The following is a 25,953-nucleotide window of genomic DNA, read 5'->3' on the forward strand; positions in this document are numbered from 1 at the left end:
ACTTCGAGTGATTGGAACATTCGGCTGGTTAAGTGCTGCATTCAATAACTGTTAGAAATATTGCAACTCAGTGAGCACACTCAAGTGTGGGCACAGGCCTGTATGATATTCGAGTTGTAATATTATGTGGGATGAGTGTCACCAACTGAAGGTGAAAGCCTACTGCTGTGTTGTTGTCTTGTCTAGTACAAATTATACTACCGTGCGCCTCTCTTTGCACTTAAGCCTGCTTCAGTCTAACCTTTTGGCTTGAGTTGGCTGATCTTTTACCCGGATTTGTGTACTCTGTCTTCTGTCTGTAATACATTCCAAAATGGTTCAAGAAAGTGTCTTCGCTTCCTCATATGTCGAATGATTTTTTTTTTTTTAATTGGCGGACATCGTGATTAAACTTTGGCAGAGATAAGTCTGAGCTCGAAGGAGCACGTGAAGGCAGCAGCCGTTAACCGCCCCCACTGCTGCCGAGCACGAGCTGTGAAGAAGCAGCCGGAGCGACAGACTGTGGGCTAAGTTTGTCCGCCCTGGCTTCCCATCAGAGTCAAAGGGGCTTTGTTTCATTGATGAACAACAACCGTCGGTTTCGCTTAAAATTCACAACAAAAGTAGAGGCGTTAGAAACGGTCAGGCACGTTCGTGACATTTTGGATAATTTGTAGAGGCAAAGAGAGAGAGGGGGAAAGTGCGAACTAGCGGACGACTGCTCCAAAGTTGACACTCCGCTGTCATGTTTGGTACTTGTTGAATAGGCTGCGTGTACGTACCATACATACATACACAACATACATACACAACGCTGGAGCCTGCGTGGGCAGCGTGCTGGGAAGAGGTAGGTTATAAAACAATGACTCTTTGGTACACAGACTAATTGAATGTTTGTCTTATGATTAGTTAACTTTGCTCGACAAACAAGTGGCCTACTGCAATGCAGATACTGTTTTACCTTAGAGGCTCTAGTTAATGTTAACAGCAGCTCGTGTTAGCTTGGTTGCAGTCTGCAAGAGCTGTCATTGGTTTCAAAAGTCTGCAGAGTTTGTTGGTAATTAGTTGACTTTTTTTTGCATGGAAATGCATGAGATAAACCAGTAATCTTTTAAACTGGAAGACACTAATGGTCACCAAATGTCTCTTCGTATAGCTTGGGAGTTTCTTTCCTTCTGGCTTGTACCTTGCCTTTAGGTCCCCATTTCATTTAACCAGATAATAACTTCCAAATTCCCCCTCTGGTGTCAGGGTCTTCTGTATCACCATGAGGCAGTGACAGAACTGGGACAATGATGGCAGAGCTGGAAATTGACCAGTCCAACCTTCCACGCGTCCAAGAAGGTAAGCACACACTCCCACACTGACCCAACTCCTGCATCTATAGAAACTTTAAGTATGGAAAAAGTGTGTGCAGAATGTACCATGGTTCATGGTCTGTCCTGGAGAAATGTTGTTATTGTTTAGCCCCTCCTCGGGGAGATCAGGTTTAGCTACTGAACTGCAGACATGGAGCCAGTAGGCATTAAGTGTTTGATTCATGGACACTTCAGCACAACGTTGCGTTATGAATAACTGACCTCAGCACTAAGTGACAGCTTTTCTTCTGACCTTGCGTGTATCTGTACTTGATTTCTGTGGTATCAAAACTCTCAGATCAGTAGTAGCTTGCCAAATGTTTTGACTGGTTATACAGCTGCACAGAGATGGATCTCATCATAGACAGGTCTGGTGTGCTGGGTGCAGATAAGAGCAAGGAATGAGATAGCTGTTTGTGATATATGATTTCTGGGGGAAGAAAGTGCTATCACGTGAAATGAAGACTTGTACCGCAACCTAAGTGAAGTTTAATTTTTTTAAGTTGAAACATTCAGACTTGCATTACAAAAAAAGGCATATGCAGAATACACAGTTCCAAAACAGATTGGGAAAACATCATAATTTCAAAGCAATTATGATGCATGTTTGGTCTCTGAACTATAGACTACAAATATGAATTGACTGTCCAGCATATGTAGACATTCAGCTACTGAGAAACAACAAGTTGGAGTGAGAATTATAGTGAAGTTTAATAAAGGAGAACCATCTGCAAAATCCTAACAGTGAAAAAAATATAGCTGTTAGAAGTGTTTGGGGTTTTTTGAGGAAAAATTCACATGCACAGCTACAGAATTTGACATTGTCGTATTAATGCAGCTCCTGTGAACAAAATTAGTTTTATCTACTGGTGTGTAAGTATGAAAACATTCAGGTAAGGAATGTCTAAGCTGTGGCCTGGTGTTAGACTGTTGACTCAGTCTTTGGCATGTCCACACTAATGAATGTGATAGAAATAGCTCTGCATGTCTTTTATCAAGGGAGATAATTCAGCACTCTACTCTTGTTTCCATAGACAAAGGGCACACTGTGCAGCTTAGCATTTTCATGCTTTATCGGGCAGGGGCCAGTGCACAAACAAGCCAGCCAACTGCTCATTGAGACAAGAAATAGCAGCATGTAAATCAGATGTCTGGTCAGAGTAATTTTTTCCGCTTATCGTCTACTTTCACCGGACAGATTTGTCAGACTGTGCTGTTGTGTCTCTCTCTGGCACTGGGGTCGTTTACTTAACGTCCCATTGTGGGTGTTTATGCTTCAATTTCCCTAAGAGCCGTAGTTCCCCGTGTCCCACTTCTCCTTCACTTTCCTCCCCATTCAAGAGTCTCAGCCAGGTCAACTTTCTTTGTTTTCACTGCCCCCTTTATCAGTTCCTGTTTTGTCCCTCCTCTGGCTGCTCCTGATATAGCCTGATGTGCAGGGGGAATCCAGCTCCCAGAGGAATTCCCCCACCTCCCCCCTCGTTCCTAATTTCACTCTCACCAACTGACCCAGAGTCCCATTACCCTTCACCTCTCTTTGTTCTCCATGTCAGCTTGGTCCAGTTCGTGAGCTGGCTGACCCAGTGCATCTAGTTTATAACACAGCGCAGAGAGCTGTGGGATGGACAGACACTTCATGGTGAAATTTTGTGCAAAAAGTAGAGAGCAGGAGAACAGAACAGACCAGGGAGGAGGAGAGAGAGAGGGAAACTGTGTGTGGGCGGTCGGTGGGGGATTTTGGCTGAAAATAGAACCCTTGTCATTTTCTCCTTTCGCCAGTTTCTTTGTTTGGCAGGCTCTTGCTACTGCTGCTATCCAAGTGGCTGCGAAGATGAAAGAAATACTGTATCTCTGTCGGTGTTTGATTGGATGCTCCCTCGCGCTGGATGCCTGAGATAATCTGCAGAATTTTGTTGTAGATGATTGGCTGTCAGTTCTCTAATGTTGGTGGGAGTTTTTCAGCTGTTCTACTGAAAAAAAAAAAGTGCACGCATTCACCTATGAGATCTAGTTACATCAGCAAAAAGGAAAAAATTGTTACACATGGTATTTTTCTTTTTTGACCACACCTGTAATGTGGAATATTTGTAATGGACGAGAAGCTTTAAAAAAGTAAATAATTAGCTTTGGCTTTAAGGTCATACGGGTTGTGGTTACCTGCTTTATAATATAATGTCTCATCGCAGAGACAGTCTGCTCACACTGTTGAGGAACATACTGGGCTATACAGTGGGTGGCTGCTAATATTCTTAAATCTTATCTACTTGTTTTTGTTGCTTTGCACTCTTTCTTAGACAGTCTTAGCCTCTGATGTTCAAATGCCACAGCCTAAATATCACACAATTTCTGTTGTCTCCTGGATCTTTGATTTACTATCCTCTTAGGAAACAGACACGGCCTAACAGGGTCCTTTCAGTGCCCTTATTAGGAAGCTTACAGTAGGAGTCTTTGTACCATTTTGAAAACACAGTCGGCCTGGACTCGCACTGAAGGTGTGCCTCACACCCAGTCCCTCCCTCAAAACCTGTTTAGCAGTCATAATAACACAATCTCCTTGTCCCTCCCCTTGAAGGGTAATGTGACTGTAGTTTGATCAAACAAGTTTGGAAAAACAAGTTAACCTGCAATGCAGACACACCTACAGACTTGCATGCTCACAGAGACAAGACTGTCATTTTCCTCCATCTTTCTCTCCTTTCTTTCGTTCTGCTTTCTGAGTTGGACTTAAGAGTAAACTTGTGTTTTGAACTGTCAGTTTGTCCTGTTGGATTAAAACCAAGTCTTTGACTTAATCCCTCCTCATCGACAGACTGGACACACAAGGGTAGGTTGGAGATCCATTTAGCGGATGGTCTCTTAAGCTCCACGACAGGTGTAAGTGGTAATGCATGTCTGTCTTGGTATGGGTTAACTCTCAGTGTAGACTTACATGGTCATTTATGGTGTAAACTAAACCTTCTGATGGCTTAGTGCTGTCTGGGTGATTTCTATGAATTTTGATTGTTGTTCCCCTTTAGACTGAAAAATACCCAGAGACTTATTCTCAGCAAGAGTGTTTTGTTTCCCATTTTTAGGATTTAGAGACTAGAGTTTGACTATATTTGACAACAATAATGTTTCAGATGCCTGTTTTTCTCACTTCCCTATTTACAGAACTGGGCAATAAGGAAACATCCCCAGTTTCACTTGTTATATCAACTCAGTCAGAAGCAAGTCTATAAATGTTGAAATTTAGCATTGCATTGTTAGAGCAGGCTCTAGTAGTCCAGGTTTTGTGCAGCAATAAAGAAAGAGAAGATGACTATATTTAGAAGAGTAGGAATGTGAAAACAGTGACACGATAGGGATCAAAGAATGTGTCTTTGGAGTTAAAAAAAAAACATACCAAGTTGTCTTTTGAGAGCACAAACCTATCAAGACAGTGAGCATAAAGAAGCACTCTTAAAGTCTGGGATGGGTTGAATGCTTGCTGTTTTGTGTGTTTTCAGTTAGCCACACAGATGGTCATAGCTGTACTGTAGACTGTAGGCTCAATATGTCACTCTTCAAAATGAATCTGGAGGCCTCCCATTTATTCACGTCATCCATGACACCATCCAGCGAATCTTCAGCTAGTAAGTAAACTCCCAGGGTCTTTGCTTGTCTTCTCTTCTTGCATTGCTTTTATTTTAGATTTGTACTTCCTCTGACAAAGGGATCCAAAAAAGCACAATTGAAGCAAAGAAACTGAGAATGAATGTCTTAGCTCCTTACAGTGCTTACTGTGACAGCCAGGTTTACATGCACAGTATTCTAGATAGTGGATCATATTTCCACCTCAAAAGTCAGATTTGGGATTTACTGTTTTTATGTACCTCTAACAACCTGCTGTCAAGCATGTTACAACTACATTACCATGATTTCCTGATAATATAGTGTCCTATTTTTTAGGCATTTAAAATAGCTTATGGTGTTACAGCAGTATAAAATGTATCCAGCTTTTCTATAGCTGGGTTAAGAGTTTAAATAGGTTATTCTAAACAACATATGACATTTATGTGTGTCAACTCAGCTCATAAACTGAGTACTTGAGTAACCTAAACATTAAGCGCATTGATGTAAACGTAGCCGTTGTCTCCACAGACGCAGCCCAGCCGGCTCAGTGGAGGGATTAGTAGGAGGACAGGTGTTTTAATTGGCCCTGCCTCTGGCTCAGGCTGGAGGCTTTTCCCTCTGCACTGAGCTAAATCTCCATCTTCTGTCCTCCTAGTATTTGAAAGCACCATTGTAGGAAAAGACAGTCATTCTAGGTTCCCTGATGAAAACTGGTGAGATAGCAAAGCAGTTTTGTCTGCTCACAGTGAGCTGTCTGTCTGCAGAGATGGAGTAAATTGAGAAAACAGCAGGGCCACAGTGCTGCTGTCTGTCTGTGTTTATTTTCTCTTAAGTAACGTTTGAGTTTGTTTGACAGACTTTAAACACACATGGGCTGCAGCACATAGAGGCTATCGTGGCTCATTAAGGACTATTGTAAACACTTGGAATGTTTATAGATGAGAATAACAGTCCACAAATGTTGAATCTATTAAGACCAATGTACAGATCAAAGAATAATGAAAAACTGGGTGTTCACCACATTATGTTTTGAGTTTATATATATATTCAGGTCAAAACAGAGCAGTGAACTGTCTCTCTTATTGACTATTGCTTTGTTTAGCTTCACACATTTGGTAACACTTTCTTTGCATAATTGCGGCTTACGTTCTTGTGTCTCCATTAAAGTCCCCGTCTTTGTCAGCATTCTGACAAAAAAGGACAAGGCTAGAGAGCTTTAATGACATGAAACCGATATGTTTTATAAACCAGACAGAGTTGGTGTACAGAGAGCTCTTAGCCGAAGCCTTTGGATTTACGACATCCTTACAGATTTCACTCGACATACATTTGTACCATCTGCACAGGCTTCCCAGTATAAATGGTTGCAGGTGGTAGTTCCTAAACTTTGCATCTTCATTTGGTAGTCATAGTGAGCAGATTAGTAAAAGAAAAAAACATGCATCTCTAAAAAGACCTGTTGCTCTGCTGTTACTAAATCCAGTAACTTTGGGAGGACCGTAAAAAATTGTGGCCACTTGCGTGTTTCTCTGGCACACTGGTATCCTGTTATGATGGGGATTTTATGAGAGCCTTTTATATACAGTATTTAACAGGGAATTCATGCCAGAGTGGTGGATGATTGTTTTTTTGTTTTTTTTCTAAAGTTTTGAGGGACACTCCTCCGCCTTTGTCTGTGGCGAATAAACAGCCATCATGACAAACAACACTCATATCCTATTGTTTCCCTTTAGACAGAGTGCTGAACCAAAAGCTCCACAACATTGTCTCTTTTCAAGCCACCCAAAGCCTCACCTCTTGTTCTAGATGGAGCCATACAGGGCCATTCAAGATTGTTGTAATTTTTCTGTGTTAGTAATCCTCAAGCTGAGAGAACTTCTGACTTTAACAAACACTTATATTGCCTCTCCATTTTATTTTTGAACACATTTTGTATGATACTGAAGTGTTACTGTCCTCTGTTGTTTCAGTGTGCCAGTGTTTTGCTGTGCTGGAGGATGGAGTGTTGGCACACAATCTGCAGGAGCAGGAGAGTAAGTACAATGTCAAGCTTCCATATGATGGCAGCACTACAAACGTGTAATAATTTATATTATGTGGGCTACTCTCCAGTCTGTCTGAATCACCACTTTTTGTGTTGTGGGACTTCATCTTTAGTTAACCTGTTAAAGAATTTAGCTAAGGATTATACTTTACTATTAACGCAAATTACAGATTACAATAAAACATACTTAAGACTGGGAAACCTAAAGTAGTTATGTTGAACTTATTTTTGGTTAGCTTTTGTCTGTAACAGTTGTTGTGGTATGTCTTTGCAACTTTGCATAGTAAACAAAGTAACATGTAATTTGGTCTCTGTTTTTAGGATTCCTCAAAACTACACTGAGAGTGTGGCATGCCACAAACCATGTTTCAAATAAACAACGCAGCAGTCATGAATACTCAAAAATCAACAGATTTAGACTAAAAGTAATATAGTAATTATTAATTACTATAACCTAGATCACACATGGTCCTTCAATGCCAGACATTGAATACTGTCTTCCCCGCTGCCTTTTTTCTCTGCCTTGCCCTCATAGTTGAGCAATACTATACCACCAACATCGAGAAGAACCAGCTAGTGCAGAATGACATCCGTGTAGCCAAAAGGCTTCAAGATGAGGAAGAGGAGCAGCAGGCCCAGCAGAGCGCCCTCCTCAGACAGGCTTCCAGACAACTGTAGGTGACCCCTGCTCCCCAAAACACACTGTAACACAACTCACACTGCTGCACTATTCAGATAACACTGCATGTATCCTAACCCTACTGTATATAGATTTACCATGCAGATTTATATTCTTCTTTGCATTGTTGTATGATGTGTTGGTAGTTGTATCAGTAAGTCACAAGCGTAAGAAGTCCTTTTTTCCCCTGACTGTTCCGTAGAGAGGAGCAAGACTTTGAGTATGCCCGTGTAATTCAAGAGGAGATCCAGCGTTGTGCTGAGGAGGCCCAGAGGAGGGAGAAGCACGATGAGGTGAGCACAAACCGTTGTAAACTGAGTTTAATCATGTCTAATTAATGCATTAAAGATCATGCAAAATTTTAAAAAGAAGATTTCACTTTCAGTTATGTGGACATTCAGTCTTTGCTGGTGGTCATGTGGTCTACAACTATACCTTTACTTCATTTGCACTGACAGGAGTTAGTATTCACAGCCTTTCCCACAGTGAATACATGCACCAGTTAGAATTATGCAGAAGTTTTCAACTTTAAATGCTCAGACCAGTATAACCCAGTGTAAAGAGTGTGATGGTCTGGTTCTGACGTCACATGAATCTGCACCTACTCGTCAATTAACCACCTACCACCCACCTCAGTATGATACATTTTTTCAATTTGGAAATCTGCACCCATCAGTGTCTAAGAAATAATGGTTTTATGTAGTCAGCACACAGCTACACACAGGCTACTATTATTTACGGTGGTGGTTACCGGGGTAGATAGCCATGGTAACTTGTGCTAACCTGCTCCGGAGCAGGTTATGTTCGAGGTAAGAGTTTAGCGCGTATAAAAGCACCGCCTATATAGGCTGCTGACCAATCAATTTTCTTGGAAAATGGCATCATCATTCATAGAAGATCCTGTGGAGCTTGGTGTGTAGAATTTAAAAAAAAAAAGAAAAAAAAAAAAAAAAAAGCTTGGTGCGCGGATTGTGAGAGGGTCTCTTAGGAGAGAAAGACAGACAAAACCCTTGTGCTTTTGTATCACCGATATCATCCTACAACAGAGACTGATTAAAGCCTTGTACTTGTTGTACTTATAAGATATGACAGTAAGCCTACTTACCGCTTTGAATTATGTTTTTATATATATCTTCTATTCGCTCCCAAGTCTGTTTCACACTGCTCGGGTTGCAGCTCAAAGAATAAGGCTAAAATTATTGTACGCGCCATAAGAATACATCTAAGCAACACATTAATTTAATGGAATTCACAAATCTTCTGACCTTCTTAGAATTTTTCTCATCATTTTTAGGTTTATTTTAATTCTTAACTATTGAGTTACATTATACTTTATTCTTGACGCTGCACTTAAGTCTTGCACTGCTCTATTTTAAGTTTTAATTCACCCATTGTCTTTATATTTTACCCAGGTGTTTTATTTATGGTTTAAGTTTTATTCCCTGTGCCTCCCTGTTTATTCATACTTTACTGTGTATTTTATTGTTGTGTTTTATGTGTGAAGTATTTTGTAACGCTGGTTTTGATAAGTGCTATACAAATAAACTTTACTAATAAACCTCTACTCGTGCCCTAATGATGGGGCAGTGATATTATAAGCCTATTAATTCATTTACACATTCACACAGTCAGCAATTTTTTACCTGCTGTTCTTCCTGCATTTGGCAGCTGCAACTGTGTTGCTTTTAACCTGGATTATGTGTTTCAATTCTTCGTATTTCTCTAACACTATAGTTTGCCCTTTATTTGTAAAATATGCCACTGTCAGTAGACTTGTTCATGTTTACGACTGCTCATATGCTGCAAACAACGGCCCTTTTATGTGAACGCGCTCATGGCTAGATTAGGAAAACCTGGGTTGATAACCACCGTCGTGTGACCACTTAGTGTGACAGCGGTTGTTAGGGTTAGTGAAGCCAGATAACAAAACGATATCCTGGGTATGTTGAACTTAGCCGTGAGCCTCAATTCAGTCCATCACATTGTATGATTCATGTCTTAGCAACAGGTGGTTACAGCAATATAGAGAATATTGTGGAATATGAAGATATGCCCCTTGGATGACTGATATATGGAAACAAAGTTGAAAATCAGTGTTCCTTTACCAGTCACTCATTTAGTCATTATTAAATTGAAATCTCTATGGTTACGTTTTGCTTGAAAGCAATAAGAAGGCACAAATGTGACAGCAAAGTTTGTAAAGCAAAATATTTTAAGGGATTTGCTCCTGAAAGGGGAACAAATCCTTTCCTGTGGGTGTCAAGTTGCTGGCAGCAACCAGAGCACAGCGAGACACTGAACTGTATGGACAAGTTCAACTTGGCGCAGTGCAGTGATAAAACGGAAACATAGACAAAACCAAAATAAGACTTAAAGTGATACTCCGCCCCAAATGTATCTTCTGAGTATTAAATGCTCACGTCCCGTTGGCCTGAAAGTTGGCTGTTAAAAGTTGGTAGTTTCCTTCTTCACAGACAAAGTGATCAGCTTGAATTCCTGTCAGTTACAATGAATTCCAATGACATGTTTTATCAAAATGTATCAAACCACTATCTAGTTTGAGACACATTAGACTGTGTTAATAGATAATGCTGTAGAGGATTAGCTGACGCAGTAAATGTTGAAGCCTGTAGGAAGTTTTTGGTGGTTCACAAAGCAGAAAATAGCTGTTCGTGAAGGTAGATTATAGGTAGTTTGTATCTCAAACTACAGTACTGTGTGTAGATGAAACTAGGCATAATCTAGAGGAGCAACCTTGGCAGTCGGCACAAACTTAAAATAGCACCAGCATTATCTTTAAAGTTCAACACATTCAACACAGGGACTCAGAGTTATATGGGACTCGAGACATACTTGTATATAATTTATATATCTGCCTGTTACCAGTAGGTCAGGGAGTATCATATGGTTCACTTTGCCCTCTCTTAGGACTAACTCCTCAGTCCATAATGAATGGCGGTTGCAGCAAAGTGCTGCTCTGGGCCTCTGTATCCACTGTTCTGTAAGAGGGCTGTATGAGCAAAGTCAGATGTTAAACAGAGACACAAGCTGTCAGCTACCCATCTGGATGATGGCTCAAGCAATTTCTCTGGTGGTTGATTCCAGACATACACCATCAACCTCTCCATACAGAATACACTCATGTGTGCACAATAAGTCTCACTGGATGTGCATACTTGACATGTGTAAGGCTTTAACTACAATTTGAGGGAGAGGCAGATTAAGTAAAAACATTATCTAAGTGCAGTGTTTAATCAAGAGAATAACTTGGCCTTCATTTGGTTATCCTTTCCATTAAATGGTTTAACATTGTGTGACACCTTTTAGCCACACTAGCAAGTGTGGCTCTATAGAGGCAATGACAGTCAGTTGGTCCACCATCTTTGGTGCAGACTGAAAAATCTCAACAACTAGAGGATGGGTTGTCAGAAATTTGGTACAGCCATTCATGGTCCCCAAAGGATGAATTCTACTAACTTTGATGTTTCCCTGAATTTTCCTCTAGAGCCACTTTGAGGTTGACACTAATGGTTTTGAATGAAAAGTCTCAACAACCTTTGGATGGATTGTCATTAAATTTGGTACAGACATTCATGTCTGCCTCAGGATGAATGGTAATAACATGGTGATCCCATCACTTTCAATCTAGTGCCAAAAACTGCAGTTCGAATTGCCATTTGAGGCTGGCTCCAAAAGCGAGTGATTTTTTTTATTTTTTTATTACTCACCCGTTTAAATTATATTAAGGTTTAAAGTTATGCATAATTAAGGACATGGCCACTTTGAGTGACATCGCCACTTTAAGCTGAACACTCAGGTGGTTCAGCAACCGGGCTTCATTCGGCCCGCCTCAGCTCCACCTCTTTGCCCATTTTTGGATTAGCCGTAGTCACTGCCAAGATGGTGACGGCCAGACTCGCTGGGAGCTGCCCACCTTGAGCTTCACAACAGCTCTTCAGAAACCTATGGGTGACTTCACTGACACTACGTCCATGTTTTATACAGTCTATAGTCCAGCCTCACAGAGCCGCTAGCATGACTGTAGACTCTTAGTCTTATTTCAGTTGTAGACAACATGAGTTAAAAAAATGTTTATCTGATTTTGAATATAAATATAACATATTAATATCTAGATAATGCAAATGTTTCCTATTCCTAATTTGTGGTAAAGCACTAGATCTCTCCAAAATTTTGTAAATACAAAAACAATTCATTTTGCAACCCAAACACGACAGGGCAACCAGATGGTTCCAATCAATCACCTCTCCCTTGTTGTTCCAATGTTCACACAGCAGCCCAACCCCTCAAGCTAACTTCTTTATATCTCTGCATTTTTACAGCACGTATGTGCATTTCTGAACATCGATTCCTTTACAAAAAGTAATCTGACTACCCACCGATAGAAATTAAGAGTTGAACTTAGTAAGAAGAGCATTGTGGGGGGAAAAAAGGCAACTCTGCCACGAAACTCCCCAGCTGGTCCAGTGGAGCTGTCTGCGTCACTACACCGCTCCAGCATAATATTTTCCTTTACCCTGCAGTTTCCTTTTAAGAGGAGGCTTATAAAAGCTCCTTGTTTGGAGGATGTGAGGTCAGAGAGGCTGTGGGGTCCATTCATCATTATTAAAGGGGTTTGGTTTGAACTCTGTTGGAACCAACATGATGTGTTCAGAGTGAAATGGTAAAGCCTCATTTACCTACTGGGTTAAAAGTTATGCTAGGTTATGCAGCACATAGTATGGTATTTCTTTTTATGAGTGTTGATGTTTGGATCAAATGGTGAACTATTAACACCCCGTTCACCTACCTTCCTTAATGACTGATCAGAGGTGTTGATTAAATATTTGGCTCCCTGTAGATTGTGTCTTTAATTAAGGAACAGAAGGCGTCAGGCTGAGCTGTTTTAAATGCCAGATCCCTGTGGCAGTCCACGCCTAACCTGCCATGGCAAGCTGCTAATTGTCTGCTGATGCTGGCAAAGCGGTTGACACACACGCCCTGATTGTGAAGCAAAAGGAGCTGCGTTAGCTTTTATTTATGATTTATGTTGCAAATGCAGCCTATGGAGACAGATTTTCATATTTCATGGAATTCACTGGTAGAACTTGCTGATTTGTAGGGAACATTATTAGTTCTGGCCTTTTTGAAGAAAAGCAACACAGAGACTGCTCTCTCCTTCAGAGAGCAGACAAGTCTAGCAGCTCTGGTAAGAGCAGGCATTCCCCATTGACAACATGTTACTTCAAGTGAAACAGTCCTGTTGACCTGCTTCTGTTGGTGTCCAGACTTCAGGCTGAAGGAGATGAAAAGTTTGCTTGTCTCTCATGTGGTCTCCTAGTTTCCATTGAGTCAGCCTGCCTAAAATAGTTAGTTTGGCCACCTAGAGCTGGCTTTGTGCTAAATAGCCACTATTAAGATGTCAGGTCACCTCACACTGGCACTAAGTCACCGAACAAGGCTCTGCATTTGGTGTAGCCTCTTCTGTATACATGCCAGAAGTAGATGTATTAGATTCTCTTGTTGAAGTAAACTCTGTCAACTCCAAATGTCCATGAGTTTGGTCCATGTTACATTCGTGTTGTTACTTGAATGCTAATAATATATAGAAAGGGAGCTGAGTAGGTTTAAGGCAAAAAGTGGTATGAGGTTAAACAGACAAAGCAGTATCTACAGTGTAAGACCATTTTTTTTAAAGAGTAGTGTTTTGTACATTGTGGAAAGAAGATAACTTAAAAGCAAAACCATCCTCGTGGCAGATAAAATCTCAGACATTAATCAAAAGTTTCCCAAAGATTTTGTATCTTGTGTGATTTTTGAGTGGCAAAAAACAGTTGTCACCTTGCTTTCTTTATACACAGTTTATGTTATGCTGCCATCTGCTGGTTGAAAACAGCACAGTATACATGATGAAAATTCTTGCAGTCATGCCAACTCATGGTTGCACACCAGTGGTATAACCTGACTGTTCACAGTGAGTGGAGCTTGTTTTGACATTTTGTAATGCTTTCATCCAGATCATGTCATTATTAGCTTTGCTGTGATAACTAAATTAGTTCCAAAGTTGGTTTTAAAAAAAAGAAAAATGAGTCAAATGAAAGATTACAACCTTATTATTGGCAAATGATACAGGTTACAAGTAGACTAGACATGTATCTATGTTTATTTGCTTATTTGACAGAATAGCTCCATTTCTCTGTAATTTTAATTTAGCCTAAATTCCTATTGGGTTACTCATTATGGTTTATAAAAGCAATCAGTATGGCTGTGTCTCCACAGGAAATAGCTAAACGAATGCAGGAAGAGGAGAATCAGAGACGAAGGAGGAGGAGCAGAGGGCAGGAGGGCCATAGTGAAGGTACAGTTTACAGTTTAATAGCTGTATGCTTATGTGACAGCATTAGTCAGCAATCCTAAAATACTGCCAAATCATTTTAAAGAAAATGGCGACATGTGAATTTTTAGGAATATGCCATTTTAAACAAAATGTATGTTGTATACATACATAAATGTGCATTTGCAGAGATTTACAGAATTATTTGTTACACTTAAAATAGGACAAAACCAAGGGCTTGCTTATCTTCTCTCTAACCACACTTTGCTCTACTGCTACTGCTTATTATTATCATTATTATTATTATTATTATTATATGTAAGTCATTCTCCACATATATTACAGCAACATGAACAAAACATACCCTACATAGCTATCGCACTACATTGTTCTCTCCATAATGTGTTGTGTTCTGAATCAGTTAATGTCTATAACATGTTGTCTTTTATATTGTCTTTTACGCTTGACTGTATATCTGTATTTCAATCCATAAAAGTATTGCCTCACTTGTGTCTAAAACATTTATATAAATTATGTAACAAATACTCTTAAGTTACATGCTGCTATTTTTAATGCAATGTGTTACCTCATCATTAACTGCACTTGTCTGATAGTACCCGCTAACAGCCTCACCCATCCTCCCTGCTTTTGTGTTTGCATGTTTGGCATTACTAAAGGCAGCGCCAGCGATCCTGCACTGCCATCCCCATACCAGCACACACTCAGCAGCCTTCACCAAGGAGAGGAGCAGTACTCATCTACCACCACCAGGTGGCAATGTTCTACCTCTCACCACCATTCAGAGTTAACTGAGCCTCAAGCTGACTCCCCCAGGGGGGTAGCGGCTCAGAAAAACACAGCTTCATGGTCAAATCAAGGACACACAGATTCCTTTAGGGAAATCAGGAGTGAATTGAGAGAGCCTTTAAGTGAGGATTCAGAGGACTCGGACACAGTTTTCTCTGAACAACTCTCTGTCTTGTCCCAGAGACTGAATGAAAGACTCATCACGGCACCTCATCGACGGCGGGCATCTTTACATCAGCCACAAGAGAGAAACTACAGAAGTCTGTGCACTGGTAACAGCTTCACAGATAAGCTCAGAGGCTGGGAGGAGGAGAGTGGAGAGCAGGATGAGGACTATTATGAAAATGGTGACCTAGAGAAGAGGACACCTAGGAATTGGGATCAGGAAAGGAACCATAAAGATCAGGATAGAGACTCTAGGTTAGTCGACGTAAGAGAAAGGCGATGTAGTCGCAGTGAATCTGTCAGTCTACATGACAGGAGCATACAGAGCAACAGAGACCTAGTGAGAACTTGGAGCTATAAGGACAACCCTGACAAACATGTCCATTTTCAGGACAACACCAGGAGCTCTAACAGGCAGCATGGTGAAAGACGTGGAGTCTGGGAGATGCTAGGCCAGGTCCTCAGAGAGAGGGGTGTGCCTGTGAGGTTTGGCGGCAACAGGGCGCCACTGCAAATAAGGCCTCAAAGCAGAGAGAGCCAGGTGCTTCATGGGAGTGAGGTCTCCTGTAGCGACTCCCAACCACATCAGAGAGTCTTCCAGAGAGCTGCCTCCACCAGGCACAGTTTCCATGGAGATATCAGGGAGAGGAGGAGATTGTCATACCGAGAGAACAGTGGGAGAGATCACAGAGAAGACCGAGACAGGCACCGTAAAGATGTGGAGCATGATGGAGAGGTTTATGAGATTAGTAGTAGTGACTCACATCTTGCTAACAGTGAAAAGCGGGACAGTAGAAGGTGGAAAGAGCACAGATGCACTAACAATGATGATAGGGAGAGGAATGCAGATGATTGCAGGGTCAAGAGGAAAACAAGCCAACACAGGCATTGGCACAAGACCACGAAACAAAGGTTAAGCTCAGAGGAGGAGCAGGAGGTTGAGAGGAGAGTAGAGCGGCCCCACAGAAGAGCCCCACAGCGTAGCCAAAGCCTCAGCAGCAGCGGGGCTTCAACCAGGGATAGGTCAAGGCACATGGCAGCAGGTAACACCCAGAACTGCAGCCAACTCCAATCTGCAGAGGGGAAGCTTCCAAAGCTGTGCTTCCTACCTCTCTGTGGGCATCTGCTCCTCTCATTTTCCCACAATCATCGTCTAATCTAAACAAATTTGGGTTTTAGTGGTGACTTGGGGTCTCCTGTTAATATCTGTAATTCCAGTTGTCCTGAAATAATCTTCAGTGTGTGCTTTCATTCTCAAGTTCATCTTCATCATCATTCTTTCAGTCTTGATGTAGTGAGGGAAAAGAGTTCCTTTCAAAACTTAGCAACATGCCTTTACATGCACCCTCTCATCTCTCGGTGTGATTCAAACATTATTGGTCTTTGTGTCTTTCAGCCTCTGTTTCAGTACACTTGTATGATTCATCACTGATTTTCATATTTTATGTTCTCTTTTTACTACTTGTACGCATGTTGTCATCATAGTTCAATTCAGTTCCTTCAGTTCTTTTAGATTTGACACTGATACTCAATCATCACCCTTAGGAACGGCATTGCAACCAGAGCATGGCGAGGCAAGCCTGGACCTGGGAGAGCTGCGGCAGGTTCTACAGGATGAAGAACTGGCTCACAAGCTGCAGGAGGAAGAGGAACAGCTGTTGAGGAGGGTAAGGGACCCAGGAGTTTATGACACACTTATTTATGAGTCAACAAGAAAGGACAGAAGATCATTTTCTTATTTCATGAATTTTTTTCAGACTTTTACTGTCTTGTTTTCGCAGAACTCCCAGCCCTCTCCGTGTAGTGCTTATCCAGAGGGAGACTTCAGAGTAGCACAAGTGGCACAGGATGAGGTACGATGATGAATCAACATGTCGTGAGTACCATGTACCTCATGTTTAACATCCGCCTATCGAATGATCTATTGTGTTTTTGCACTAGGAAATTGCACGTTTTATGCAGAAGCAGGAAATTAAGTCGAAGCGTAGATCTCGCGAGCTAGAAGGGCCGGCATCTTGGCGCGAGCACAGAACAATGATCAGTCATCATGACAGACAAGCTGCAAGAGACAGACAGGTAAATGTGTTGTAGATATTGAAAAATTGTTTCAGCATCCAACGACTGCATGTCATTGTCATGCATGTCTTTTGAAAGATTCACTTTACTCTTTGACACTGCACTTGCCTTGCTATAATCTGTGTTAGTATTGGTGTTTTCATCAGCTAATTTTTAAATACGGTGATGAAATGAGTTAGACTCCTTTGTCTACTGCCTTAGGGCCAACGAGAGAGGCTTGACTCAGAGGGCCTTCCTTCCCCCACTGAGGACTGCTCCCCAGAGAATCAGTCACCCAGCCTTATCTCCACTTTACCGTAATTGTCTCCGCATGAATATACATGAAACTGATGAATGTCTGTATTGTTACCGTATGTCTTTCATCTACTTTATATGCCGACTTACAACTGCTGCATTTACAGACAAGCCCAGCAGATCAGAAACATTGCGGAAGAGCTGGACCCGACCTTCCAGGCTAGGAGGCAAGACATAGAGAGCCTCAGAGTGAGACAAACAGGTACTGTAAATAGGACAAATGGCACTTAAAATGAAACAGTTAAAAACAATGGCTGGACACTCATTGTTTTTCCCTCCCATATAGGTCCAACCTGTCAGTCACTTCCCATGCCGCATTCTAGCTTACGTGACCTCCTCGAGGAGCCTACTTTCATCCCACCTACTAAACGGCAAACGGACAAATCAGGACGCACGAAACCCAAAGAGAAGAAGGAAAATTGCAAGCAACAATAATTTTCAACACATTGTGCTGTTGGAGTACATATATATTTTATAACACTAAATATCAGTTCAGCTACAGAGTTCTCATTACTTATTACTTTAAGGTTGAATATTGTAAGAATTAAGTTCTCTCTGCCATCCACCCCTACTAGCACTTTAGACCGGTGGAACAAAGAGAAAGAATTGAGAGAAGGACTCCTGCCTTTAATAATTATCAAAGGGAAAATCAAGGTTAATTGAAGTATTGTTTGAATTATTCAGTGTTAATGAGTGTTTAATTTAAATTGTATACCTTTTTTAAATTATATTTATAACTTTTGTTTTTATTTAGTTAAGCAGTATACCGTGAGCATCCAAAATGTCAAATGACAAAACAAGAAGTTACTATAACCCTTGAACCTGGGTGAAGTGGTTATCGGACAAGCTACTTTAAGACATCCACTTTTGGAGTGTCTGCCAACTTTGTTTCAAAGCAGTTTGGCAGGACACCAGCCATGTTTACAATAGTAAATGACAATCAAATGAACTTATTTAACCCTTATAAAATGTAAATCCCATTTGTTACAATTATCATCATATGTTAAATTGTTTTGTAATATCCAGATGTAAATATATCCTTTGGGGACAGTATATGTAACAAAGTAATCTAAGCTCAAAGGTCCATTTATTAACTTTTTGGAGGTTTCATCTGCATCTCACGGTCATTTAAATCAACGCCAAAGACCATCCTTAAACTGAGACAGGAATTAGGTCTTCCCCCCTATATAACGACCACTTGTTATCACATGACTGAATTTCCACACTTAAGCCACATGACACCTGAGCCAGTTCCATTCGCTGAATGAAGACGTTGAGATGCGCCAGAAAGCTTGTAAGTGGACCTTTTAAGCTTAAAGTATTTGGTACATATCCAACTCATGTTTTTGTATATTTTGCCAGGTGGGTTTTGTCCAGAGACAATTATGATGCCAATTAACATTATTCATTATACAGAATACTTGCTCTAACAACAGATTTGATTTTTATGCACACATAACCATTTATTGGTCTCAGTTTTTGTTTTTTGTTTGTTTTGTATGTTCATATTACTCCCACGTTTTAAAACAAAAAAACAAACACTTTTTGTTGTTTTTTGTTTGTGTTTTTATAAATGTAATATGCCACGGCTTAGGTGGACCACTATGAATGCAATTGTTCTTTATGCAAGTGCAACAAATAAAAACAATTCACATTTTTGTTCGTTGTTTAAAAAGTTATAAAAATACAATGTAAAAGAATGCATACTCCAATGTGTTCATGTATAGTTCTGAAGATATTATAAAACAAGTCATGAAAAATGTCAAAGAAAGAGATAAATTCACATAATCAAACCTTAAGTGCATGAAATGAATCAGGTAACACTTGACAGATGAAGTAAAATAGTATAGTTCTTGAGTTCAGTAACATGAAAATGTTACTGTATGACTGATACTGTACTGTGGTAACTCTTCTCAAGGCAGCACCTATGAATTTTGTGGTCTTTCAGCAGGCATCACTTTGCTGGAGTTGTGACTCACACACACTCACTGATGCATTACTATAGGTGTGGGCTGACATTGTCACCTTAAGCCCACACAGCACATTTCTCAAATGTTCCATTTCAGAAGAAACATACGCCTGCTACAGTTGAGAAAAGACATGTTTTTTGAAAAAAGTACCACTTGGTCTGATCTCGCTACCCACTTAATTGTGCTAGAAGATAAGCAAAAGTAATGAGTACAGTAATGACTCTGGGTTTTCCACATGACCCTTGCACCTCATTTTGATATCTTGTGTGTTCTTAATTTTTTTAAGTGTGTATCATATTTGTCCCAAGGATTTCCCACATGACTCACTTAATAGGAATCTCAAACATGTGTGCCCACATGACTAATCGCACAAGAGTCCATACAGGATACCTACTGTGTGGTAACTCTTGGCATGTTGCAGCTTGCTCAAGGAGTGCTGTTGAATAACTTAACTGCCTCATTAAAAAAGACCAAGGTACAGTAGATATGCATACTCTGTACTGAACTGTAGACTCCCTGGTGCTTTACATGTGTTGTAGGATTGTCTTACCTATTGACAAAAAGGGGAACTCCCTTCACTGGACTTTTTGACACCAATAAAGCATCAGTAGGAAAGTCCATTTAGTTCCTGGCAAAGTAGGGTAGAAGAGGCTGTATACCACGCTGTCTTCAACCTGATTTATATACAATAGTACACAAAGCTATTGTATCCTGTGCACTATTATTCACAATTTATCACACAAAATAGTCCACATAGACAAGTTTAAATAATTAACCAAAACAGACAAAAAGTAACAAACTATCCCATGATAAATCACATTTCATCACATGAAATCTTGATTGAGACACCATTGTTCAAGTTTGGCTATTGCAACAGCCAGGATTATAAATGTACATGTTCAGCAGTAAACAGTAGCCTAGGTATTTTGGGAGGCATATGTGGGCTCAGCCTTAGGCGGGACTAAAACCTGACTGTTGTCAGGCTTTTACACTGAACACCCACCTGCACTGTACATTTACATAGAGCAACACTCAGCAGCTTTACCGCTCAGACATGCAAATATCAGAGTAGTGAAACTCATTCAAATGCTATAGTATTATTTTACACAGTCCATTGGCTCAAGATTGACCATAGCCATAGCTCTTTTAGGACTACTATATCTTTTAAGGTTAACTTGAGGGGAAAAAACACAGCCTTGCTGTTTGCTATAATTTACATGATGAATAGATGTCCACTTTGTTTTTTCCCTCTCAGAATTCCCCTTCCTCCCCCTGTGTATATATTTACTGATTGATGAGAAGTTTCCTATAATTGTATCCTGGTGTAATTGTAGAGAAAAATGTTACCTTTAACTTGACCTTTCAGTGTTTTCACAGTAGCTTTAGTTATTCTGATAAAGGAAAAGAGGGTAGATAAAAGACAGCTGGGTGAACACAGTGTTCTGTTTCTTTCATTTAGACAATCCAAAGACCAAAGGCATTCTCCAAACTTGTGGCTCAGAATCACAAAGAAGGACCGCATCTTATTCAGGATATCCTGTTTCCTTTCATTGAATTCAGCAGTCTAGCCCAGGAGCTGATCTGAGGAGTCCTTGGAGGCAAGTGACTCTGAGCTGCTGCCCTGCTCTTGCTGGGCCTCGTGGAAACTGCACTCCATTGCTATTAATGTCATGGGATCATCTAAAGAAGAAAAAGAGGACAAATCAATTACTTTTTTACTGTATTTGTGATTGGCTTGATAAATATCCTGTATAATCACCATCATTCATGTAACATGGTCAGGATAACCTCTTCATAATCTATCATAAAGCACAATAATAATTACCTGTAGGGGTTCTGATTATCGGTGTTTTGGGGATACATGGCTTTTCCATGTAATTTTCTGCTTTTCTTTTCCGGTGGATTTTCATGGCCACAGTGATGATGATGATGATGCTAAAGCCCATCAAAACTACGCTGGTGACCACAGATAAGACCAATGGCCATGCCTGTTCTGGGTGATCTGATACAAAACAGCAAGAAATTATTGCTGGCTTTAAATATAAATAAGAATTAAAGCACAAATACATTAGAGAAGTAGAATCGCATCCTACCTGGTTGTTTTGGACGGCTCACTGTAGCAAGTGAAACATTAATTGAAGCACACTTAATGTCAGTAACTGCATCTCCCTTGGCCACGATCTTCTGATCTGGATTGGGACACCTTTGTGAAAAATAAAACAATAACAGACGAATTCATCAAATCTGTCAGTACAACAACAACAACAGCAACAAAACTTGGCTGCAATGACGGATGCTGTTTTTAAAGCCGGGTATATCTTACTTGGTACTCCAGGGTTTACACTTCTGGTGAATTTGGTCATTGAAGGTTCCTTCTGGACATGGTCTGCAAGAACCTGTGTAGACAATCATCCAGTTGATTTGCCACTCGATGTAACCTGTAAATCTAGTGTGTATGTGTCATGTGCTATGTGTATATAAGTCATGTGCTTACTTTTTGTTTTACTTACGTTTCGCTGAAGGTTCCTGACCTTTGCCACACTTCTTAACACAGAAGGAACAGCGGTCATCACCACAGGTGAGTCCTTCTTTACAGCCACACTTTGTGTCTGTTGTGGCTGTGCACTCTTGCACAAGGACTTGAGCACCTACACATACAAAGAGAGGAGAAAGAGTACAATCTTGTAGTTTTACAAATTCCAGCTTGTAGTACACTACTGAAAAAAATGTCTTATGCAGTTTTGTTACCAGTAGGATCTTCTAACATACCTACACACTGTGTACACCTGGTACACCTGTAGTTTCTAGGGTTCACTGTAAATGTCCCAGTCTCACAAGGAGTACAAAGATCTTTCGGGCTTGGACCACAATCTATGAATAGGCGGTTTCCTACAAACAGACACACACACAGAATAGTTACCAATAACCACAAGAAACACCGTTGGATTTTCAGAAAAATGTCCTTTCCCATAAAGCTGATAAAAGGCCTGTGTGAGTTTGGGAAAAACAACTCTAGTAACCTACAGTTATCAAAACTATACTGTTCTGGAATTGTAATGACATATATAAGTATGTATCACGGGTCCAAATAATTAGATTTATCAGTTGTATCATCCATGCCTTTTCTCTTTGTTGTGGTATTAGCTGAAAAACCACTGAAACTATATTTGGTTTCATGCAACCACCACAGAGGAACTGCTCAAAGGCTGGAATATGAATTTGTTTTGTTTTTTTGTTTTTTACATCCACAAATAAAAGCACACACAACTCAGTAGGCTTTTTTCTTTTATTAGATACTACATGGGATAACTTGAACTCTTGAGGTCTGAGAAAGGATAATGTTGTTAATGTATTTGTAAAACAATGAGTTTATGTAGAAAGTTATCAGAGCGGGCATTTCTCCTTCCCTTCATCAATATATACAGATGCGGACAAATTAAAGGAAAAACCTGAATAAAAGAGTGGAGAAGCATATCAAATGCAGATGCTTCCGTGCACCAGGGCTCACTGAATGGTTTGGTGAGTATGAAAATGATGTGAATATTCTTTGATAATGGACACTTGTAACCATGGCTTGTTTTTTGTCTATTTCTTTTTCTACCTTTCTAGTTGTAAAAAACGTCATAAGTTAAATATACATAATACATTTGGCTGCACAAACAAAACTCAATGAATATTAAAGAAAAAATAATGTGAATAAAATGCTACAGCCTTTACAGTCCCCAGATCTCAACCCAGTTTCACACCTATGGAAGATTTTGGACCAGATGTAATGTAAATAGACTGTACTTATATAGCACCTTTCTAGTCTTCTGACCACTCGAAGCGCTTCACACACTGATGGCAGGTGCCAACTGCTCATCAGTACAAAGAAACTAATTAATCATTCACACACCGAAGGAAATTTGGGAAAGCAATTTGGGGTTCAGTGCCTTGACCAAGGACACTTCGACATGTGGACTGAGGGAAGCCGGGATCAAACCGCCGACCTTTCGATTGGTGGACGACCCACTCTACCACTAAGCCACAGCTGCCCCCTGCCAGTGTGTAAGACAATGCTCTCCACCACCATCTCCATAAGACCAAATGACATAATACAAACTTTCATCTTCAAATCTATTTAGTGATGTCAGTGACTATCTCTGATGCTTTTTGTCCTTTTGTTATGTCTGGCTATGTTTCTTTTCTTTCTATCTGCTGTACTCAGGTCTCTATTGCAAAAGAGATCTTGATCTCAATGAGATTACTTGATTAAATAAAGGTGATATATATAAATGAGGGAATGTCTTGTGGAGGAATGGTTTTCATCCCTCCAATAGAGTTCCACAGACTTGGCAAGGAGCAATGAAGCTGTTCTGGAGGTTCGTGGTGGCCTGACTCCATGTTGGTTTTTCCTTTAATTTGTCACCCATCTGTAGGTATACAGTGTTTCACTAAGAACAGTGCTGTTTTTATTTTGATACTTTAAAAACTGTTGGCCAATGTAAAAGTGGCAACCTTAGGATAGGGATGATGCATGCAGTTGAATGACCTGTAGAGCCATTGTCAAAAATGCTAACAGCACATTTCATCAATTTAAAATCATTGAGAGTTGTAATGGACATTGTCTCCATTATTACTTACCAGGATAACAGGCTTCACAGCAAACATTATCTCCTTTTTGTGTCCATTTCATGCAGCCTCTGTCAGTCTGTCCAACACTGCACAAACAGCCCTGCATCAGCAGACAGAGACCCATAGCCCATAGGATCACAGCCATGTTGTCAGCTCTTCAGCCTTGTGGTTAAAGATGACACAGCCACCTTAGGAAAGACGTGAGGTAATCCAATCCAAGAAATATCCCAGGTACCTAATTTATTCTACAAAGGCATTTAACTTTTTGTTTCTCTAAATCTGTAGCTTTGACCTAAAATACATGAACATCCTTAGCATTCTTCTTAACCTAAAGTCACTCAGCAGTAATGTCATGAAAAATGAATTGTCATGTGAATTCAAGAAATCGCTCTGTGCTGTGGTCTCAGTGTTCTCAGACTCACTCCACAGCCAGCTGAGCATGCTATTCATACCCAAGGTAGGTTTTTTTTTTTCAGGGGGTGTGTCTTAAAGTTGAATGACAACAATCAGATACAAGATGACAGCATGTAAATGAGTGTCATGAATGGAAAATACTTTAACTCATAGTCTGCAAAACTTTAACCCCTACAAATTACAAACTATAGCATGTTTATATTTTATTTTGATAATTTTATAAAGATAGAGCTTATTTCTTTCAGTGAAAATATAATAATGACTAGAAATATTAGTATCAAGATGTAAAAGTTGTGTAGCTAGTAAAAAAAGAAAGAAAAAAAAACCTCAGCCTCTTTAATGTGAAAAATTCACTGCAGTTTAATGGTTTTTAATTTTAATAGGTTTGAACTGCATCATTGTGAAGGGGGACTTTCCTGCTTGTGTTATACTAACATTGCCTCAGGGGATAGGTACATTACACAGAATGTGATAGAAGCCATAAAACAGAGTTGTAAAAACTGAAATATAATGGAAGAGAAGTTGATCACATTATTTGGAGTTGAGTACGTGTCCTTAAGGGAAATCCATCGGCTCGCACAGGATTCATGCTGATGACTCATGTTAGACAAGACATATGACATGTCATGAGTTTAAAGTAAAAAAAAAAATCCCCTCTTTGCTCTAATCTCCTGCTATTATTATTATGTTTTATTAACACTTTGAATCCCCTATGACAGAAACCACAGCAACAACATGGCCCTAAAGACAGGGAAACTGAAACAAAAATTGCAACGTGAATAGGTCTACTTCATTGTGCTAAAGTGAAACTGGCTTTCAAAAGGTTATTTATTCATTGAGTGGCTTTGGTTGAATGATCTATAGTGTCCATTCCCAAAACAAGATAATGATTTATTTCATTTGAAAAGGGAACTACTGTTTTTTTTTACTGTAAGTGCTTCGACTTTTGGAAAACGGGAATTTTGCTGACTAATGATGAGATTGTAGGTGACTATAAGCTACATGACAGTCCATCTCACTAAGGTTAGATGAGGATGGTCTAAGTCATCCTCTGACTCAGCTTAAATTCACACACAAAAAAATAAAGAACACAATCAATACCACAAGACCTGCCTGCTGCATCATCTTTAATATCTCATGATTGTATGATACTTGAGTGACATTTGGCAGATTCTGCCTTTGACATTCTAATGCAGCAGTCTCAGCCTACCAGGGTTCGCCTACTTTAAGAGAATACGTATGTTATTTGAGACTGTGATGTCAAAAGTCTGCACCTCATCAGCCTACGCATCCTTGGCCAAGAAACACCTCCCACACTTACCCTTCAACCTCCCCCTAAATTCAGCTATGAAGCACAGTAAACCCCAATAGCGCAATTAACATACTGACTTGGGAAGTACTTTTGAGTTGTTCGGTAAGAAGTGTAGTAATGACATTCATTCTGCTGGTAAATGAGTGTGTGTGTGTGTGTATTTGCATGTAGGCTGACATGAGCCTCACTGAGTGAAGTCAGTTGTGACATAAGTCAGTGTCAATATGGGACTACATGTTTTCACTTTCACCAAATACTCTGTGTTGTGAATATTATAACTATCACCGTTGCTCTTCTGGGGGCTGCTTGGGTACTT

At 40.1% G+C, this 25,953-nt stretch overlaps 2 protein-coding genes across 7 annotated transcripts; one reads left to right on the forward strand and one right to left on the reverse strand.

The window, feature by feature from the left end:
• The first annotated feature begins 453 nt into the window (after positions 1-453).
• ccdc187 (coiled-coil domain containing 187) lies at positions 454-18,986 on the forward strand. Of its 5 annotated transcripts, none has more exons than XM_044211037.1 (13): positions 454-826; positions 1,231-1,323; positions 6,902-6,964; positions 7,511-7,649; positions 7,857-7,947; positions 13,931-14,009; positions 14,663-16,000; positions 16,503-16,624; positions 16,739-16,810; positions 16,899-17,033; positions 17,235-17,329; positions 17,435-17,529; positions 17,614-18,986. In XM_044211037.1, exons 2-13 carry the CDS (start codon positions 1,272-1,274, stop codon positions 17,760-17,762), a joined length of 2,430 nt encoding a protein of 809 aa, XP_044066972.1. In that variant the 5' UTR covers positions 454-826; positions 1,231-1,271; the 3' UTR covers positions 17,763-18,986. The 5 variants fall into 5 exon arrangements, with proteins under 5 accessions (XP_044066972.1, XP_044066973.1, XP_044066971.1 ...); XM_044211036.1 differs by lacking the exons at positions 454-826; positions 1,231-1,323 and adding exons at positions 3,962-4,161; positions 4,826-4,951; XM_044211039.1 differs by lacking the exons at positions 454-826; positions 1,231-1,323 and adding exons at positions 3,964-4,161; positions 4,826-4,951 and having other exon boundaries at positions 14,663-15,064.
• LOC122883012 (tumor necrosis factor receptor superfamily member 9-like) lies at positions 18,870-24,336 on the reverse strand. Of its 2 annotated transcripts, XM_044211042.1 has the most exons (7): positions 23,921-24,336; positions 22,067-22,186; positions 21,808-21,945; positions 21,621-21,693; positions 21,391-21,500; positions 21,123-21,299; positions 18,870-20,977 (listed from the first exon to the last, which is right to left on the reverse strand). In XM_044211042.1, the coding sequence occupies exons 1-7, from the start codon at positions 24,054-24,056 to the stop codon at positions 20,862-20,864; spliced, it is 870 nt and encodes a 289-aa protein (XP_044066977.1). In that variant the 5' UTR covers positions 24,057-24,336; the 3' UTR covers positions 18,870-20,861. The 2 variants fall into 2 exon arrangements, with proteins under 2 accessions (XP_044066977.1, XP_044066978.1); XM_044211043.1 differs by lacking the exon at positions 22,067-22,186 and having other exon boundaries at positions 23,921-24,329.
• Between the last annotated feature and the right edge of the window lie 1,617 nt (positions 24,337-25,953).

The sequence above is a fragment of the Siniperca chuatsi genome, linkage group LG10 (genome assembly GCF_020085105.1).
Source record: "Siniperca chuatsi isolate FFG_IHB_CAS linkage group LG10, ASM2008510v1, whole genome shotgun sequence".
Taxonomy (NCBI): Eukaryota; Metazoa; Chordata; class Actinopteri; order Centrarchiformes; family Sinipercidae; genus Siniperca; species Siniperca chuatsi.